Source organism: Lipotes vexillifer, unplaced genomic scaffold, assembly GCF_000442215.2.
Source record: "Lipotes vexillifer unplaced genomic scaffold, Lipotes_vexillifer_v1.1 scaffold109, whole genome shotgun sequence".
NCBI lineage: Eukaryota > Metazoa > Chordata > Mammalia > Artiodactyla > Lipotidae > Lipotes > Lipotes vexillifer.
In genome coordinates, this window is record NW_006790015.1 from 2,446,386 (window position 1) to 2,467,328 (window position 20,943).

At 43.5% G+C, this 20,943-nt stretch overlaps 1 protein-coding gene across 1 annotated transcript; it reads left to right on the forward strand.

Annotated features, from left to right (window-relative positions):
* Nucleotides 1-17,596: 17,596 nt before the first annotated feature.
* On the forward strand, nucleotides 17,597-20,461 carry LOC103086944 (PRAME family member 9/15-like). Its single transcript, XM_007463194.1, has 3 exons — nucleotides 17,597-17,883; nucleotides 18,329-18,901; nucleotides 19,903-20,461. Exons 1-3 carry the CDS (start codon nucleotides 17,597-17,599, stop codon nucleotides 20,459-20,461), a joined length of 1,419 nt encoding a protein of 472 aa, XP_007463256.1.
* Nucleotides 20,462-20,943: the final 482 nt, after the last annotated feature.

Sequence of the window (20,943 nt, forward strand, 5' to 3'; positions counted from 1 at the left end):
GGGGGAACCTAAAGGAGACAAGAGGTTCCTACACCTAGGGAAGCCCCCTCACTGATGGGAAGGTCAGCTGGGACAGAAGGGAAGCTTTGAGGGCTCAGAGGACAGCACAGCAACTGGTCTGTGGCAGGCAGGACAGAGTAAGACATACACTGAAGGTCCATACCACAGCCCTGCACACCCCAGCCTGAGACGTGTGTCTGCTATTGTGGATGGAGGCTGGGTTCTGGAACGTGGGGTTTGGAGAGCAAACACAGTGAGGGGACTGCTGTTGGTTGCAAAGAGACAGCCTGAAGACACAGGAGTAAGGTGCTCCACAACCAGGAATGTTCGTGGAAGAAGCCTGGGCCACCATAAAAGCAGGGTGCCACTACTGAGTTGCACACAAGGGGTGGGCCACCCATGGGAGCCCTCTTCCCCACATGCTGACCCCTGCCTCCATGGGCACAAGGAGCAGCCTCCCACCTGAGCAGGCTCACACTCCCCACCTGCTGCCACCTCCACTGTCCACCTGGGTGGGCACATGTGCTCTGGGGCAGCATCTGGAGCAGATGCTGGTGGGAGGCTGACAAGCAGAGGGGGGGCCGAAACCACAGCTGAGCTGCAGGGGCCGTGCAACTAAGGAAGAAGAGCTGAAATCTTTCTGTGCAACTGTAGGAACCACGGATTTACACATCCACGGCCAGCTTTGTAAACTCAGTGCCTGCAGAACATCTGAACAAAGGCGTGCTCCTGCAGCTGAGACTGGTCTAGCTTTAGCAGCTGTGGTCTTTGTGGACATGTACACATGGGGATTGGTTCAGGCCAGAATCTGAGCTGCCACCATAGCTCCCACAGCAGGTCCAGGTGCATGATTACTGCAGTCCTGGGACCTGACTTCAGTGGATCTGCACTGGTAGCCTGGTGAAAACAACACCTGACAGACATCAGGACCAATTGCCAGCATACCCAGTTAGGTGGGGCTGAGACCTTTTCCAAAAGCAGTGTAATTTGTTGGCCAGCACAATGGGTGAAAAGTGACAACAGAGTACCCTCACAGGTGAACACCTCCAGAGGAGGAAAACTCAGTGGCTTCTCTCCCAGTGGGAGTACTCCAATCCCACCTACCTCACATCACAGATCAGAAACATAGCTCAGAAACAGATTTGGGGGCCTCTACTCCAACAACTATGGAGCAAGCCCTGCCCCTGACAGGGTAGTGACAACCACAGAGTGAAAAGGAGGCCCCTTTCAATATCCAGTGCAGGCTCAGGTCACCACAACATCAGTCACACCTCCTATCAATGGGATAATAGCCAGCATACACTGAGGAAAGAGGAGGCAGATATACATATTAAAAACATCCCTCACACCAAAAAATATTAAACCCACACTGGCTACACAGGGACATTCCCACCTAAAAAAATGCCCTCCAAGACAGTCTGGGGATCAGGAATTGAAAGGAAGAACCCCCAGAGCATTTGGCTTTGAAGGCCAGTGGGGCCTGAGTGCAATAGCTCCGCAGGGCTGGGAGAAACTGAGTCTCCACTCCTGTAGGGTGCACACAAGAACTCACAGGCACCGTGACCCAGCACAAAGCAATACTTCCATAGGAAACAGAGTAGACCTAACTAGGGGTCCTGGAGGGTCTCCTAGGTCGGTGGGGTGTGGCTGTAACTCACTGTGGGGGCAAGGACACAGGCCACAGAGGCCCCAGGGAATAGTGATCAGTGTGAAATCTCCCAGAGGTCCCTGTTTTGGCACCAAGACTTGGTCCCACTCAGTAGCCTACAGGCTCCAGAGCTGGAACCCCTCAGGCCAAACAACCAGCAAGACAGGAACACAGTCCCACCCATCAGCAAACAGGCTGCATAAAGTCGTGCTGTTCTCACAACTACCTCAAAACACACTCCTTGACACAGCCTGCCCACTGGAGGGACAAGACCCAGTTCCACCCACCAGAGGGCAAGCACCAGTCCTCCCCCACTGAGAAGTCTGCATAAGCCCATGGACCAACCTCACCCACCAGGGGGCAGACACCAGAAGCAAAAGGAACTACAATCCTGCAGCCTGCAGAAAGGAAACCATGAACATGGAAAGCTAGACAAAACATAAGAAACAGAGAAACATGTTGCAAATGAAAGAACAAAATAAAAACACACAAGAAGAACTAAGTGAAGAGGAGATAAGCAATCTACTTGAAAAAGAATTCAGAATAATAATAGTAAAGATGAACCAAAATCTTGATGAAAGAATGGAGGCACAGATCGAAAAGAAATGTTTAACAAGGACCTAGAAGAACTAAAGAACAAACAGTGATAAACGATACAATAACTGAAAATAAAAATACACTAGAAGGGATCAATAGCAGAATAACTGAGGCAGAAGAACAGATAAGTGAGCTGGAAGATAGAATGGTGAAAATAACTGCCAGGGAGCAGAATTAAAAAAAAAAAAGAATGAAAAGAAATGAGGAGTCAGAGACCTCTGGAACAGCATTAAACACACCGACGCTCAAATAATAGGTGTCACAGAAGAAGAGGAGAAAGAGAAAGGGTCTGAGAAAATATTTAAAGAGATTAGAGTCAAAAACTTCCTTAACATGGGAAAGGAAATAGTCAATCAACTCCAGAAAGTACAGAGAGTCCCATACAGAATAAACACAAAGAGAAACAGGTTGAGACACATGTTATTCAAACTGACAAAAATTAAATACAGAGAAAAATATTAAAAGAAGCAAGGGATGGGGCTTCCCTGGTGGTGCAGTGGTTGAGAGTCCGCCTGCCGATGCAGGGGACACGGGTTCGTGCCCCAGTCTGGGAAGATCCCACATGCTGCGGAGCGGCTGGACCCGTGAGCCATGGCCACTGAGCCTGCGCATCCAGAGCCTGTGCTCCGCAATGGGAGAGGCCACAACAGTGAGAGGCCCATGGACCGCCAAAAAAAAAAAAAAAAAAAAAAAAAAGAAGCAAGGGAAAAGCAACAAATAACAAAGGGAATCCGCATAAGGTTATCAGCTGATTTTTCAAAAGAAATTCTGTAGGCAAGAAGGGAGTGGTAAGATATATTTAAAGAAATGAAAGGGAAAAACCTACAATCAAGATTACCCAGCAAGGATCTCATTCAGATTCCACGGAGAAATCAAAAGCTTTACAGACAAGCAAAAGATAAGAGAATTCAGCACCACAAAACCACCTTTACAACAAATGCTAAAGGAACATTTCTAGGCAGGAAACACAAGAGAAGAAAAAAAAAGACCTACAAAAACAAACCCAAAACAGTTAAGAAAATGGTAATAGGAACATACATATCAATAATTACCTTAAATGTAAATGGATTAAATACTCCAACCAGAAGACACAGACTGGCTGAATGGATACAAAAACAGGACCTATATATATGCTGTCTACAAGAGACCCACTTCAGACCTAGGGATACATACAGACTGAAAGTGAGGGGATGGTAAAGGTACTCGATGCAAATGGAAATCAAAAGAAAGCTGGAGTAGCAATATTCATATCAGACAGAATAGACTTTAAAACAAAGACTGTTACAAGAGACAAAGAAGGAAACAACATAATGATCAAGGGATCCATCCAAGAAGAAGATATAACAATTGTAAATATTTATGCACCCAACATAGGAGCACCTCAATACATAAGGCAAATGCTAACAGCCATAAAAAGGGAAACTCACAGTAACACAATAACACTGGAGGATTTTAACACCCCACTTACACCAATGGACAGATCATCCAGACAGAAAATAAATAAGGAAATGCAAGCCTTAAATGACACATTAGACCAGATATACTTAATTGATATTTATAGAACTTTCCATCAGAAAACAGCAGAATACACTTTCTTCTCAAGTGCACACAGAACATTCTCCAGGATAGATCATATCTTGGGTCACAAATCAAGCCTCGGTAAATTTAAGAAAACTGAACTCATATCAAGCATCTTTTCTGATCACAACACTATGAGATTAGAAATCAATTACAGGAAAAAAACTGTAAAAAAGCACAAACACATGGAGGCTAAACAACATGCTGCTAAATAACTAAGAGCTCACTGAAGAAATAAAAAAATATCGCAATGACAATGAAAACATAACCTAAAACCTATGGGATGCAGCAAAAGCAGTTCTAAGAGGGAAGTTTATAGCAATACAATCCTACCTCGAGAAACAAGAAACATCTCAAATGAACAACCTAACCTTACACCTAAAGCAACTAGAGAAAGAAGAACAAAGAAAACCCAAAGTTAGCAGAAGGAAAGAAATCATAAAGATCAGAGCAGAAATAAATGAAATAGAAACAAAGAAAACAATAGCAAAGATCAATCAAATTCAAAGCTGGTTCTCTGAGAAGATAAACAAAATTGATAAACCTTTAGCCAGATTCATCAAGAAAAAAAGGGAGAGGACTCAAATCAATAAAATTAGAAATGGAAAAGGTGAAATTGCAACTGACACCACAGAAATACAAAGGATCATAAGAGACTACTACAAGCAACTCTATGCTAATAAAATGGACAACCTGGAAGAAATGGACAAATTCTTAGAAAGGTATAACCTTCCAAGACTGAACCAGGAAGAAATAGAAAATATGAACAGATCAATCACGAGTAATGAAATTGAAACTGTGATTAAAAAGCTTCCAACAGGGAGGGTGGGAGGGAGAGAGACACAAGAGGGAAGAGATATGGGAACATATGTATATGTATAACTGATTCACTTTGTTAGCAGAAACTAACACACCATTGTAAAGCAATTATTGTCCAATAAAGATGTTAAAAAATGGTTAGCACCATTTTTAAAGTAAATATTGGTGCAATACAAAAAATAAATAAGAGCATACAAAAAAAAAAAGCTTCCAACAAATAAAAGTCCAGGACCATATGGATTCACAGGCGAATTCTATCAAACATTTAGAGAAGAGCTAACACTTATCCTTCTGAAACTATTCCACAAAATTGCAGAGGAAGAAACACTCCCAAGTTCATTCTACAAGGCACCATCATCCTGATACCAAAACCACTGATATCACAAAAAGAAGAAAATTACAGATGAACATCACTGTTGAACATAAACACAATAATCCTCAACAAAATAGAATCCTAGCAAACAGAATCCAACAACACATTAAAAGGATCATACACCATCATCAAGTGGGATTTATCCCAGGGATGCAAGGATTCTTCAGTATATGCAAATCAATCAATGTGATACATCATATTAACAAATTAAAGAATTAAAACCATATGATCATCTCAATAGATGCAGAAAAAGCTTTTGACAAAATTCAACACTCATTTATGATAAAAACTCTCCAAAAAATGGGCATAGAGGGAACCTACCTCAACATAATAAAGGCCGTATGTGAGAAACCCACAGCAAACATCATTCTCAATGGTCAAAAACCGAAAGCATTTCCTCTAAGATCAGGAACAAGACAAGGATGTCCACTCTCACCACTCTTATTCAACATAGTTTTGGAAGCCCTGGCCACGGCAACCAGAGAAGAAAAAGAAATAAAAGGAATCCAAATCGGAAAAGAAGTAAAACTGTCACTGTTTGCAGATGACATGATACTATACAGAGAGAATCCTAAAGATGCCACCAGAAAACTACTAGAGCTACTCAATGAATTTGGTAAGGTTGCAGGGTACAAAATTAATGCACAGAGATCTCTTGCATTCCTATACACTAACAACAAAAGATCAGAAAGAGAAATTAAGGAAACAATTCCATTTACCATCACAACAAAAATAATAAAATACCTAGGAATAAATCTACCTAAGGAGGCAAAAGACCTGTACTCAGAAAACTATAAGATACTGATGAAAGAAATCAAACAGAGAGATATACCATGTTCTTGGATTGGAAGAATCAATATTGTGAAAATGACTATACTACCCAAAGGAACCTACAGATTTAATGCAAGCCCTATCAAATTACCAATGGCATTTTTCACAGATTTAGAACAAAATATCTTACAATTTGTATAGAAACTCAGAAGACCCCGAATCACCAAAGCAGCCCTGAGAAAGAAAAACAGAGCTGGAGGAATCAGGCTCCCTGACTTCAGACTATACACAAAGGTACAGTAATCAAGACAGTATGGTACTGGCACAAAATCAGAAATATAGAACCATGGAACAAGATAGAAAGTCCTGAGATAAACCCATGTGCCAATGGTCACCTAACCTATGACAAAGGAGGCAAAAGTATATCAACACAATGGAGAGAAGACAGTCTCTTCAGTAAGTGGTGCTGGGAAAACTGGACAGCTCCATGTAAAAGAATGAAATTAGAACATTCCCTAATACCATACACAAAAATAAACTCAAAATAGATTAAAGAACTAAATGTAAGGCTGGATACTATAAAATTCTTAGAGGAAAACAGGTAGAACACCCTCTGACATAAATAACAGCAAGATCTTTTTGATGCACCTCATGAAGTAATGAAAATAAGAGCAAAAATAAAGAAACGAGACCTAATTAAACTTAAAAGCTTTTGCACAGCAAAGGAAACCATAAACAAAATGAAAAGACGACCCACAGAATAGGAGAAAATATTTGCAAATGAAGAAACCAATAAGGGATTAATCTCCAAAATATACAAAGAGCTCATGCAGCTCAATATCAAAAAACAAATCACTGAAACAAAAAATGGGCAGAAGATCTAAATAGACATTTCTCCAAAGAAGACATACAGATAGCCAAAAAGCACATGAAAAGATGTTCAGCATCACTAATTATTGGAGAGATGTGAATCAAAACTACAATGAGGTATCACCTCACACCAGTCAGAATGGCCATCATCAAAAAAATCTACAAACGATAAATGCTGGAGAGGATGTGGAAAAAATGGAACCCTCTTACACTGTTGGTGGGAATGTAAATTGGCATAGCCACTACAGAGACCAGCATAAAAGTTTCTTAAAAACTCAAAATAGAGCTACCATACGATCCAGCAAGCCCACTCCTGGGCATATATCCACAGAAAACCATAATTCGAAAAGACACATGTACCCCAGTGTTCATTGCAACACTATTTACAATAGCCAGGACCTGGAGGCAACCTAAATGTCCATTGATAAAGGAATGGATAAAGAAGATGTGGTACATATATACAATGGAATATTACTCAGCCATAAAAAAGAATGAAATAATGCCATTTGCAGCAACATGGATAGACCTAGAGATTGTCATACTGAGTGAAGTAAGTCACACAGAGAAAGACCAGTATCATATGATATCACTTATCTGTGGAATCTAAAAAAAATGGTACAAATGAACTTATTTTAAAAACAGAAATAGAGTTATAGATGTAGAAAACAAACTTTTGGCTGCCAAGGAGGAAAGGGGTAGTGAGGGATAAATTGGTAGATTGGGATTGACATATACACACTACTATATATAAAAAAGATAACTAATAAGAACCTACTGTATAGCACAGGGAACTCTACTCAATACTCTATAATGACCTATATGGGAAAAGAATCTGAAAAAGAGTGGACATATGTATATGTACATGTATAACTGAATCACTTTGCTGTACACCTGAAACTAACACAACATTGTAAATCAACTATACTCCAATAAAAATTTTAAAAAAGAGAAAAAGATCCACAAGGAGATATCACCTCAGAACATTTAGAATGGCTGTTATAAAGACAAGAGATAACAAGTGTTGATGAGGACATGGAGAAAAGGGAGCCCTTGAAACTGTTGCTGGGAATGTAAGTTGATGCAGCCACTGTGGAAAACAGTACGGAGGTTCCCCCCCAAAATTAAATATACAACTACCATATAATCCAGCTATTCCACTTCTGGGTATATATATGAGTGAAATGAAATCAGTATCTCAAAAAAAATCTGCAGCCACAGTTTCACTGAAGCATTGTTTACAGTAGCAAGACATGTAAACAATCTAAGGGCCCATCAATGGATGATGGAGAAAATATGAATATATATATTTATATATATATATATATATATGAATATTATTCAGCCACAAATCCATAAAAAAGAAAGAAATCCTGCCACTTTCGATAACATGGACGGACTGTGACGGCATTATGCTAAGTGAAATAAAGAAAGAAAGACCTATGGGGAAAGACATAAAGGTGCTTAAAAGGTACAAACTTCCAGTTACAAAATAAATAAGTCAAGGGGATGGAATGTGTCTGTCATAGCACAGTGACAAAAGTTAAAAACATTGTATGTTGTGTGTGAAAATTGCTAAGAGAGTAGATCTTTAAAATTCTCATCATGAGAAAAAAACTTATATTTATGTGATGTGATGTATGATAACTAAACTTCTTGTGGTGATCATTTCACAATATATACATGTCACATCATTACGTCGTACACTTGAAAAAGAATACAATGTTATAGGTCAATTATACCTCAATAAAACTGGAAAAATTCTTCTAGGAAAATATGCCAAAAGAAAAATGAAATACAAAATATAAGGAGACAGGGCTTTGACAGTGAAAAAGAAAAAGAAACACACAAATATTTGCATGTCTGACTGGCTTAGCTGTGTAAACTATGACAGCCAGTGCAGAAGCACCACCCTGTGCTCACCCTCACCACACAGACCATAACTCGCATACTTGGATGGTGTGTGCAGGATTAAATAACAGTATAAGGGGGAAAGAAACTTCACTTTTCTCACCAGTAGGGAAAAACCACTGCTTTCATTATTGGTAAATTTTCTTCCTAGAGCCACTGTTCTCAAATTTTCAGTCTCAAGATGCCTTTATATTTTTAAAATATATCGATGATCCTAAAGAGCTTTTGAGTATCTAGGTTATACTTATCAATATTTGTCATGCTAGTTACAATGGGAAAATATTTAAAACTCATTTATCAATTCAATTATGCATAACAATACCAACCCGTGACATAAATAACACATTTTTACCAAAAGTTGTTATGTTTTCCAAAACTATAAATAAAAAAATAAATAGATAGATAAATAATTTTAAAAGTAATGTGAAGTGTCTCACTTAAAAAATATAAACTCTTTATTGGGACATAATTTACTACTATGCAGTTCATCTTTTCCGGTAATTTAATTTTTATTTTATATTGGAGTATGGTTGATTTACAATGTTGTGTTAGTTTCAAGTGTACAGCAAAGTGATTCAGTTACACATATACATACATCCATTATTCTTCAGGTTCTTTTCCCATATGGGTTATGAAAGAATATTGAGTAGAGCTCTCCCCCACACTGGACCTTGGCTGACCCTTGCCTGACTTCCAGGTGCAAGTATCCCAGGAGGACTTGGAGGGAAGGAAACCTGCCGTGAACTCAAGGGAGGGGAAAGCGCCAGGGAGACAACCTCTCCCGCACTCCCCCACCCACTGCCAAATGCCTCTGGTCCTCTTATGGACTTTGCACCCAGGTGGGTGCTGCAGCCCTCTCCTGCACAGGGACAGGTGCAGCTGTCCTGCAGCTGAGACTTCTCTAGAGGAGGGACACAGGAATATGTGAGGAACCCAGAGCCAGCTGTTCTGTGACTCTGCACCTGATAGAGGGAAAGGGCTCACCTGCACTGCAGGCCCTGGTGTGGGTCCCGGTCTCAGCGTCTCATCCTCTCCCTTCCAGAGATCCAGAGTCCAGTGGGTGTGGCCTCAAACCTTACCCCGAACCCCTGGGTTCCCAGCCCAAGGAGAACAAACTCCTCCCAACTCCCTGGTCAATCTGGTCCTTGATCCCCACAGTCCTGTGAGTTTCCGCTGGGAAACAGAAACCAGCTTTGATCAGGTACACCATATTAATACTGTTAGGAATGTTTCCCATCTGCTGTTCCAGGGACTTGCTGATCCAGGACCTTTCTCCTTCAAATGGAGCCAACCTGCACTGGTGAGGCACCTCATGTGGATAAAATGCAGGTAGATCCAGATCCTTCTCCCTCCATTTTCCCACGTGTGACCTTGAACCAGTCAAGGGATCCCCTCTCTCCATGGCCTCTGCTCCTCTCAGGCTCACACCCCGTATCTCCCAGAGATGCAGGAAAGAGGAAGGTGTGTGAAGAAAAGAATGGAGAAGGGCCCAGACGAGGTGACACTGGTCAGAAAGTTCACACTCACAGAACTCTTGGGGAATTTCATGACATTGGAAGTCCAAAGGATCAAATGTGGGAGGCTGATACAAACTTAGTAAGGAGGATGACAATTTACAAAACATAGAAAAGATGCTGATGTCCTGTCATCAGTTATGAGAAGGAGGCAGTCACTGCTCACACTACTCCTGGTAAGTTTCTCACAAGGAAATAAAACACTTTAATTCTCAACATCTTAAATTACAGTGTGCTAAGTCAATGGTAGTTTACTAGTTTTTATTTATCTGTATATTTATAATCACAGCAAAAGAGTTCTTAAATTTTTTTTGTTTTTTGTTTTTTTTTTGTGGTACGCGGGCCTCTCACTGTTGTGGCCTCTCCCGTTGCGGAGCACAGGCTCCGGACGCGCAGGCTCAGCAGCCATGGCTCACGGGCGCAGCCGCTCCGCGGCATGTGGGATCTTCCCGGACCAGGGCACGAACCCGTGTCCCCTGCATCGGCAGACGAACTCTCAACCACTGCGCCACCAGGGAAGCCCAAGGGTTCTTAGATTTTTTAAAGGTCAGAGGATAATCATAATTTTTTCTACTGGTTATTAAGATTGTGTTGTAGCTTCAGTCTGCACATTCATTTTTATTATTGTTGGGGAAGAATAATTCCTCTAACCTTCTACTTTCGTCAACTGATCTAATAATCAAGTTGACATAAGACAGATTAACACAAGAAAAAAAGAAGTTTAATTGGGAAAGTTCAGGAGTCCCACAAGTACAGTGAGACCCCAGGAGAAGCCAAGCAATGGAGGCTTATGTGTGATCTCATGACACAGAATGCGAGAGGGGCCCCAGGCTTCAAATGGGAGGAGGGTGATTCACAGAAGAGCAGGTGTTTGGTAATTAGACGTTTGTCCAGCCATACAGGTACGTCATTCAGATAAAGTTATCTCTTGGTAACAACTCTCTCCCCCTGGCCAGGCCCCCTTTCTAAATTCTTTTAGGTAGTGCAGAGAGAGGAAAAAGGTTTTCTTTGTTTCAATTGGCTGTGTCTTTATCGCCTATAGCTCCAAAAATATGCATACCAATGTGGCACATTTGGGGGGTGGCGTTTTCAATCCCTTCACCCTCCTGCACTACTGTGGTCTAGGTACAGCTCTGCTTGTATTAAATTTATTTTTCAGCTTATGTGTTTTTTGCCTACCTCAATAGAATGTAAGGTCTGTACATGTGACCCAACATAAGAGTGGGTCACATTCATTGGATGGTTCCCCGACACCCAGAGTAGCAGTTGGCATACTCTAGATACTAAGTAAATACATTTTTCTAATTGAGTAATGATTGACAAATACAATCGTAGATATTTAAATTGCACAATGATGATGATGTGATATATTGCACATATACATTGTGAAAAGGTTACCAAGATCAGGATAATTAAGACATCCATCACCTAATAGTTAATTCTTTTTTTTTTTTTAACATCTTTATTGGGGTATAATTGCTTTACAATGGTGTGTTAGTTTCTGCTTTATAACAAAGTGAATCAGTTATACATATACATATGTTCCCATATCTCTTCCCTCTTCATCTCCCTCCCTCCCACCCTCCCTATCCCACCCCTCCAGGTGGTCACAAAGCACTGAATATGTTCCCATATCTCTTCCCTCTTTGTCTCCCTCCCTCCCACCCTCCCTATCCCACCCCTCCAGACAGCCACAAAGAACCGAGCCGGTTTCCCTGTGCCATGCGGCTGCTTCCCACTGGCTATCTACCTTACGTTTGTTAGTATATATATGTCCATGTCTCTCTCTCGCCCTAACACAGCTCACCCTTCCCCCTTCCCATATCCTCAGGTCCGTTCTCCAGTAGGTCTGTGTCTTTATTCCTGTTTTACCCCTAGGTTCTTCATAACATTTTTTTTTCTTAAATTCCATATATATGTGTTAGCATACGGTATTTGTCCTTCACTTTCTGACTTACTTCACTCTGTATGACAGACTCTAGGTCCATCCACCTCATTACAAATAGCTCAATTTCGTTTCTTTTTATGGCTGAGTAATATTCCATTGTATACATGTGCCACATCTTCTTTATGCATTCATCCGACGATGGGCATAGTTAATTCTTTTTGTGTGTGTAGTGAGAATGCTTAAGATCTACTCTCAGCAATTTCAAGTATACAGTATTATATTATTAACTATAGTCACCGTGTGTGTCTTAGATTTTTGAAGAGATAACTGAACACCCATGTTTATTGAAGCATTATTCACAATAGCCACAATATGGAAACACCTAAATGTCCTTTGATGGACGAATGAATAAAGAAAAGGTGGTATATATACATAATGGTATATTATTCAGCCATAAAAAGAAGGAAATCCTGCCATTTGTGAAAACATGGATAAAGCGGCAGGGCATTATACTAAGTGAAGTAAGCCGGAGAGAAAAAAAACAACTATTATATGGAATCTTTATATGTAGAATCAAAAAAGAAAAGAACAGTGTCACAGAAACAGAATAGGATGGTGGTTGCCAGGCACTTGGCCAGAGTGAATGGGGAGAAAGGTAAAAGTTTTCAGTTATATGAAGAATAAATAAGTACATTTAAATGGATCAAGTAGAAAGGAGTGAGGAGGCAGTATTGGGTATTAGGGGGTGTCATGTGTGCTAGATACTGAAAGTGCCCACAGAGTCCCCACCTTGATGGGTTCCTGCTGTCCTCAACCCGGTCATTAGAGGAGTTTTCCCGCAAACGGGAGGCCAGTGCCCCTGAGGCCACTGCAGGTCGTCCCTCCGCTCCTCCTTCATTTGTGCTGGGCAAGCAATGGATCCTGGTTTGAATTTTATTTCCCATGACCTTTCTATGGGTCAAAGTAGACAATGTGGTGTCACTTGGATGACAAAGACACAGTGTCAGACTTCCTCCTTTCTCATTTCCTCCTGAAAAGCACAATTCTCAAAGTACGGAGGCTGTGTTGAGTGACGACGCTAAATGGCAAAATTTCCAAAGAGCATCCCTTTCCTTGGCCTAAATACCGACACGGGGACCCTCCACTTCCCACCTAACTTGTTCGTCATCTTTGCATCAAGAATGGATGCTATTTACCCTCTCTCTCCAGACTGTCCATCGGACAGACCCTGTGACTTTGGGCTGGGGGTAGGGGCAGCCACTGGAGCCTAAGGCAGGTTAGGCCAAGCAAATCCAGTCTCTTGGGAACTCCCAGCCCCAAGCACTGGCCCTCAGTGCTCCCAATGGCCTAGGACACAAGTCCCCAGTCTTGAAGGGGCAGAGGACATGGCCTCCTGCTCAGCTGCCATTTCTCTTTTCCTCCCTCATTCTGGGCCCTACAGCAGCTCCTCTAGATATTCTCTGCACTCCTCTCTCTTCTTTCCTTCATTCCCTGTGGTCCAATCCCACCTGGAGAGGGTCCCAGACATCCTCCCCACCCACCATGTCTCCGCAAGCCTGTCCTTTGGGATTAATTGCCTGGACCCAGGGTAATGTTCTCATCAAGTCTTTATTGATGAGGAAGAAAGAGCAAGAGCTCCTTGTTTACAGCAAGATATCAGTGGATCGAGAGTGGAGCCAGAGCCTGCTGAGTACTGGGGGGGCGGGCAAGGGGGGCCAACACAGACAGCTGGACTTTTAAAAAAGCACAGAGGACAAGACATCTCAGGGCAAGAAGGGATCTGAGTTGGGAGAGAAAAAAGACTTACTGGGCTTGAGGAGAACATTGTCAGCTCAAGGGCTGGAACAAGAGAGCCACGGAGGGGAGAACCTCTGCAGGGGACTGGTCCCCAGGGCCTCCCATCAGCTGTCACCTCTAGGAAGACCAAAAGAGTCAAGATCCTCCTCTGTAACCTGGGAGGGGTCTCCCACCCGCATTCCTGGGTGCCTCAATGGATCCAGAGGAGCAGTGGAGAACTCTATGCCTTGGGGTTAGTCATAAACTCCAAAATAACTCAGAGGAATTAAAGCAGAATTCCTGGATTTCTGCTGATCCCAGTGGAAGGGTGTCCCAGCATTGTAGCCAGGCTCCAGTTCCTAGAAAAGGTGATATTGGTGGGCTGCAGAAAGAGAGGACTGCCAAGTTGCTTCATCCTGAAAAGGGAACTGGATGCACAGAAACATTCTAAACCCCTGAACAAAGACCCTGGAGCAATGTTTTGGAATCTCACTTGAGATCCTGTGACTGGAAAAGCAGGACAGGACGTGCCCCTGATGGGTTCAGAGGGCTGCTCTGACCTGGGCTGCAAGTGAGGTCATGAAGACAGGGAATCAAGACAGGGTAGAAATGAGAAATCCACGCTCCTCACCTGACCCTGGGAGTCCTGCTGGGCCCAGAATTGGGCGGGAAGGACAGCACCTCTATGCACCTGTGCTCCCTCCTCCTCGATGCTCAGTGTGTCCCCTGAGCAAACAGGCTCTGAGTGGAGGTGGACAGAGGAGGTTACACTCTACCCAGGGGGAAGGGAGAGGTCTGGGCTTTTTTCTAGAACATTCCAACACTTTGACCCCTCATAGCTCCTTGGACCTCACAGAAGCTGTGATCCTATAGAGACATCCCCGACTTGGACTCTGCTATTTGTCCATTTACACTGACATAACCTGAAGTTCGTCAGTCAGTCCTTCCTACCACTTAGGTTGTCTGACAACTCGGGGGGCCTTCTGTACCCCTCACCTGAGGGAATCTACCAATTATTCACAGTGTGGTAGTGGGCGGGTTTCTCTCCCAAGCCCACACCTGAATCCACCAGCCTAAAAATGGAGAAAGAGCAGTGAACCTTTCATTTCCTGTGAAGGTCAATCGAGGTAGTGGATAAAAAGTGCTGACACCATTGCTCACCACGTTGTATTCAATAAACAGAGAGGTTTATGATTATTGTTACTAATCTCACTCTATAGCAGCTTATTAATAAAGGGGTTTGGCAGCCTGGGAGTTAAAATGTCTATTGAGTACAATCCAGTTTACCCCAATTTTACGCAAAGGCTATTTATACCCATAGCAGAAATGTGGTGAAAGGAATCTTCTGGAAAGATACCAAGGTGGAGAACACTCTTCAAAACTCCTAGCCTTCTTTGGCAGATTTATAATTGAATTACTTGGACATTGCAGTGAATGGAGGAAAGGAAGGCATGAAGAACTCTTAGGGGTGGAGGGAGGGTCACACTTTCTTTGCATACTGAAACTGTAAAAAAATCTCCATGTGATGAAACCCAAGGTGGGAGTCATCCCTGACTGTGGCAGATCATTAAACACCAAATATAACTTCTGAACTTTGTAGGGCAAGGTGTTGGGGTTTTTGAACAGTGCTTAATATGAGAAGAACAAAATTTTATTTCTGTGCCTAATGGTGTCACTTTGATCAGAACTTGTGTTGAACTTTCTTAATTTTGAGGAAATAGTAATGATCAACATATACTTGGACAGGAGCCAATGGGGTGGTGGTTCAGTTGCCAGAGATCCTGGACAAAGGCTGTGACTAATTGCCATCGGGAAGCATCCTCTGTGGGAAGAACCTAAAAGAAAATGTTTACTGGTAGCAGCCACCACGATGAAGACAGGGTTTGGTGCACCTTATCCACGTTCATGTCTCCCCTTGTATCCAAGTTCCCGAACAGCCCACAATGCCCACCCTCAGTGGCTCTCAGTCTTGGAAATGTCTGACTTCCCAGGGCTCCCAGCCTCTCCCTCTGCTCACATTCTCAGATTTAGTCTTTTCATGCCAGTTTGCTGTGCTGATCCCATCTTTCTGTAAGGAAACACCCCAAACATGACACCTTTTTAATTGCTAAACTCCACCAAGAGAAAAGTCGTTTAGTCTCCCTCTTCCCCAAGAGAAAAAAAAATATTTCACACTGTTTGGGTCATTCAAAGGATGCCTTTAGGAATGGCCTACTCCACACTGCTCAGTCCCCACCCTTCCTCCTTATTGTGATTTTGACCTGACTTCTTTCAGAGGAGCCCTGACTTTAGCCTGGGGGACCGTGAACATCTCCAATTGCGTTTCCCTTGCTCCCTGAATAGGCTCATGATCTGCTATGTTTCTGATGTAAAATCTAAGTGACAACTTGATACAGATAGGAGTTTATGTCGTTTCCTTTGGGAATGACCCCAATGTGTTTTTGAAGTCGAGTTAATTGTGGGACATTTTGATTAAGTTGATCTGGCCAAAGATTCCCCAACAATGATGCTTTCAAGTTTTGTTTTATCTTTTCAATGTCAGGAACCAATAATCTCTTCCCTGTCACACACCCTTGGCTATAACTGACCCTATTAGTAAAACTCAATCAATGTCTGTGCAGTGAATCAATGATTGAGTCCTTGAATCCCCTCCCCCCCCATTTATTCCCTCCTGAATGAATACCAGATTCAATCAATTCATCTGGTTGTAGGCAAAGATCCAATCAGGATTAACCTGATGGACAGTCTGGAATCCAATCAGGCATCGCTTTCTGATTGGATGGTAGTAGCTGCAAAGGGGGAAGATGTGATTAAAAAGGCCTATAAAAGCCTCAGGCACCAAAGAAAATATGCAGAAACTTCTTTCTCTGGAGTCACTGCCTGGGTTCTCCACCTGATCTGAGGTCTGAGCACCCCGCCACATCAGAGCTGGTAAGTTACAGACCTCAGCTAAAGACACTCGCATCTTATCTATGGTCAGCAGGTTTTGAATGATGGCATGTAGCTATGGATGGCAGGGAGATTTTCTTTCTTTTCAGATGTACAAATGTAAGGCTTTGATTTTGCCTCTAAGTGTAATTTAGAGGCAAAATTTTGATTTGTACTTTGGTTTATATCATTTAAAAATCTCTTAACCAACCAGATTTTATTTTTTAAGTAAACATCTGTTTGGAATTTTATTTTTTTACATTAAAACGCTTTAGTTTGCACAGGGACTTCCCTGGTGGCCCAGTGGTTAAGACTCCACGCTCCCAATGCAGGGGGCATGGGTTCAATCCCTGGTTGGGGAACTAAAATCCCTATGCCTTGTGGTGCGGCCAAAAGATTAAAAAAAAAAAAATTTAGTTTGTACAAATGGCATTCATTTTAGGCATATCTGCTTCATCTTCCCCAGTGCAGTTAACTGTGGAAACTGAGATTGGAGACTGTGTTGGGCCACAAGATACTCCTATTCCCATAGTTTTAGGGCCCTAAGTGGTGGTCTGAAAGGTTTCCCCCCAAAAAGACCGGGGTCAGCCTTCAGGCTCATGGTACCCACTTCCCAGTGCAACCTAATTGAGCAAAGCAGTGAATGGAGATGGATGGAGGAGTGGGTGGGTTTCTTCCTCCTTGGTACTTGTGAGAAGATTGTTCTGGTGCCCACAAGGGCAAAGCTATGGCTTTGGGCCCACTAAGCCCAGAGTGGAATTCTGCTAAACTGAGGCTCTTCCACCACTGCCAGAGCAGTGACTTTGGCTCTGAGTTGGTTCTTCTGAAGGGTGGGGAGACGGAGTAAGGGGTGCTCATGCTTAACCTGAGAAAGATTCCTTGTTCCCTGCAAGTTTCCACAGGATTCCTTTAGGAGCAGAGTCACGATGAGTGTCCAGAACCCCCTGAGACTCCTGGACCTGGCGGGAATGAGCTTGCTGAGGGATGAGGCCTCGACCATCATGGCTCTGAAGGATCTGCCCACAGAGCTCTTCCCCCCAGTGTTCATGGAGGCCTTCTATGGGAGATACAGCGAGACCCTGAAGGCTATGGTGCAAGCCTGGCCCTTTGTCCGCCTGCCTCTGGGGGGCCTGATGAAGATGCCTCATCTGGGAACCTTACAAGCAGTGCTGGATGGGCTTGATATCCTGCTTGCACAGAAAGATCATCCCAGGTGAGTCTGATCAAGGGAGACTAGTAAGGTTTTGGGCAGCCCTGAAGAGACACCTGGGGTCAGGAGAGTGGATGGACAAGGGATGGACCAGAGGCTTCTGATGATGCCGGTGAAGAGACACAGAGACTTGGCCATTGCTGAGCTCATTTGGGGAAATGCCTTCCAGCAGTGTATGAGTGCCTAAGATGCAGGGGAGCCTGAAAGTACATGTCTCAGCCAGGGATGTGTAAGGGTAATAGGTGTAGAAAGCCAGGAGGGATGGAAGGGGAAAGGAGATGGAGGAATGTGAGGTGGAGGGGGAAGAAGAGGGTAAGGCAGCAGGTGATGTCAGGGATGAGAAGTAAAAGCTCAGGTGGGAAGTCTGAGTGCTGGCTAAATGCTGAGACTGTGGTTTCATTATGTGTGGCTCTTAAACCATCCCTGCCAATCTGCTGTTTCCCCACAGGAGGTGCAAACTGCGGGTGCTGGATTTAAGGAATACTGGACAGTATTTCTGGAGGATGTGGTCTGGATACAGGGTCCATGGATGTTCAAGCTCACTGATGGCACAAGTGGCTGAGGACAGGTCAAGGACAAAACAGCCCGTGGCTCCCTTGGAGGTATTCATAGAACTTCATCTCAAGGAAAGGACCTTGGATGGATTCCTCACCTACCTCATCAGGTGGGTAGAGCAGAGAAAAGCTTCCATACACCTGTGCTGTAAGAAGCTGAGGATTCTTTCATTTCCCATGGAAAATATTATGAAGGTCCTGAGTATGGTACAGTTGGACTGTATCCAGGAGGTGCAAGTGAACTGCACCTGGCATCTGTCCACCCTGGCCGTGTTTGCTCCTCTCCTGGGCCAGATGAATAAAGTGCAGAGACTCCTTCTCTCCAACATCCACATGTCTGCACTTGAGGGGCAGGAACAGCAGCACTTTGTCCAAATTACCTCTCAGTTCCTCAGGCTGCACCACCTCCGGGATCTCCATCTGGAATCTCACTCCTTCCTTGAAGGATGCCTGGACCAGATGCTCAGGTGAGTGTGCACCATTGTTCAGGTAACAACGAACACAACAGTAGAATAGCCAAAGCACTGTCCCTTTTGCTTCTCTATCCTGAACTGTGGTATCACATAACCACGCAAATCAAGGTAGGGACCCAAACTGGGATAGAGCCTCTAGAAAGGGACACCCTGCTAGGAAGCTATGGACTAGGGGTTAGGATCTAGTGGTGTGGGTATATGATTTCTTCTTTAGGAAGAGATAGCTTGGTTTAGATGAATTAGGAAAATAACTAAGGGAAGGGGGCTTTGAAGAGGGAAAACTCCATCAGGCCTGAGCATTTCTAAATGGAAGCTCTGTGCTCACCAGTGTTGTGACCACAATGAGCCTATATCTCAGATTCCCTGTTTGCAAAAGGTTGTTTTTTGCTCCTGATAAGGTAATTAATATATGGATAATGCATGATTCTGGAGATGCTGGGAAGAGATCAGGAGCCTAAAGCAGAATAAAAACTGGTAGATGGTCTGCAGGGATGTAACTGAACCCCTGCAGACTGGCAACCTCAGTTGTTGTCGTGAGATCTTGCCCACGTTGGTCCACTATGCACACCACCCAGAAGCTTTACCTGGCCTGAGATATGCGTGCCTGTGGCCCAAATGTGGGCTGAAGGAAACCTGAGTAGGAAGCATTTTATGTATGTGTCTTACTATTAAAATTCAGTGACGCCCACTCTTTACTGAGACAAGGTGTCAGCCTCTCCCCTGAGTGTATTCTAGTGTACTCCATTATCTTCGTTCATCCTCATAAGAAGTGTAGTAAGTTTTTCTCTGCTTGACTGATGAGGAAAGAGAGCTTTCAACTTGACTCAGTCACACAGGAAGGTGAAAGGACTCAGGTTAAAATGAGACTGGGCATTCTGGGTATTGATCTTTATCAGATGATCAGACTAACCTTGGGCTTGGGCAGATCACTTGTCTCCGTACTTGAGGTCAACTTCCACCTCGGTTTCTAAGACCTAATTCCTGTTTCTCCCCAGGTGTCTGACAACCCCCTTGGACAACCTTGCAATAACTCACTGCCTCCTTTTGGATTCAGACTTGAGCCATCTGTCCCAGTGTCCGAACATCAGTCAGCTAAAGGGCCTGGATCTGAGTGGCATCACCTTGACCTACTCTAGTCCTGAGCTCCTCCCGGTTCTGTTGGAGAAAGTTGCAGCCACCCTCCAGGAACTGTATTTAGAGCAATGTGGGATCATGGACTCTCACCTCGAGACCATCCTGCAACCCCTGAGCCGCTGCTCCCAGCTCACGTTCTTCAGCCTGCGTGGAAACCTCCTCTCCATGGCCGTCATGGAGAAGCTGCTGCGACACACCTCCGGGCTGCCCAGTTTAAGACAAGAGCTGTATCCTGTCCCTCAGGAGAGTTACGGCTCTCAGGGGACCCTCCAACTGGGAAGATTTTTCCAGTGTCAGGCTGAACTGTTTGAGATTCTGAGAGTCTTAGGACGTCCCAGGATCATTTGGATTAGTTCCAGCCCCTGTCTGCACTGTGGAGATAACACATTTTCTCATCCCCAGCCCATCATATACCACTGAAATACCCTTAACTACTTGGGTACGTCTAAAAGCTTTCTTCTGAGCACTTGGAAACTGATATCTAGGACATAGTTGAATCGTTAAGGGAAAACAGACCCGTGGTTTCAGACATCTGCTCAATGTGAATGGGAGAAGAGAAAGTGATTAAGGGAGGGTGCAGGAGTGCAGAGGGAAAAGTTGACTCTGACAGGTAATAGGCCTTTTGGGGAAATGTGTCTTATAGAGTCAGAAATATGAACCTAAGTTTCTGGAGGTGGATTGAGTCTTGAGACCAATGTGTTGGAGTTATCCCTGGGTAGATGGTTGTAAACAAATGGTCAGAAATAAAGAGACCCTCAGTGTAAACTGACTGCTGTCCTCCATGCGGTATTATCCTGATTTCTCAGTTTATACCGCAGGAATCCAGATACTGATGGAAGAAAACAATGGCTCTGAATTGTCTGTGATCTTTAATCTTACCATTCCCACCAGTTCTTTATTCT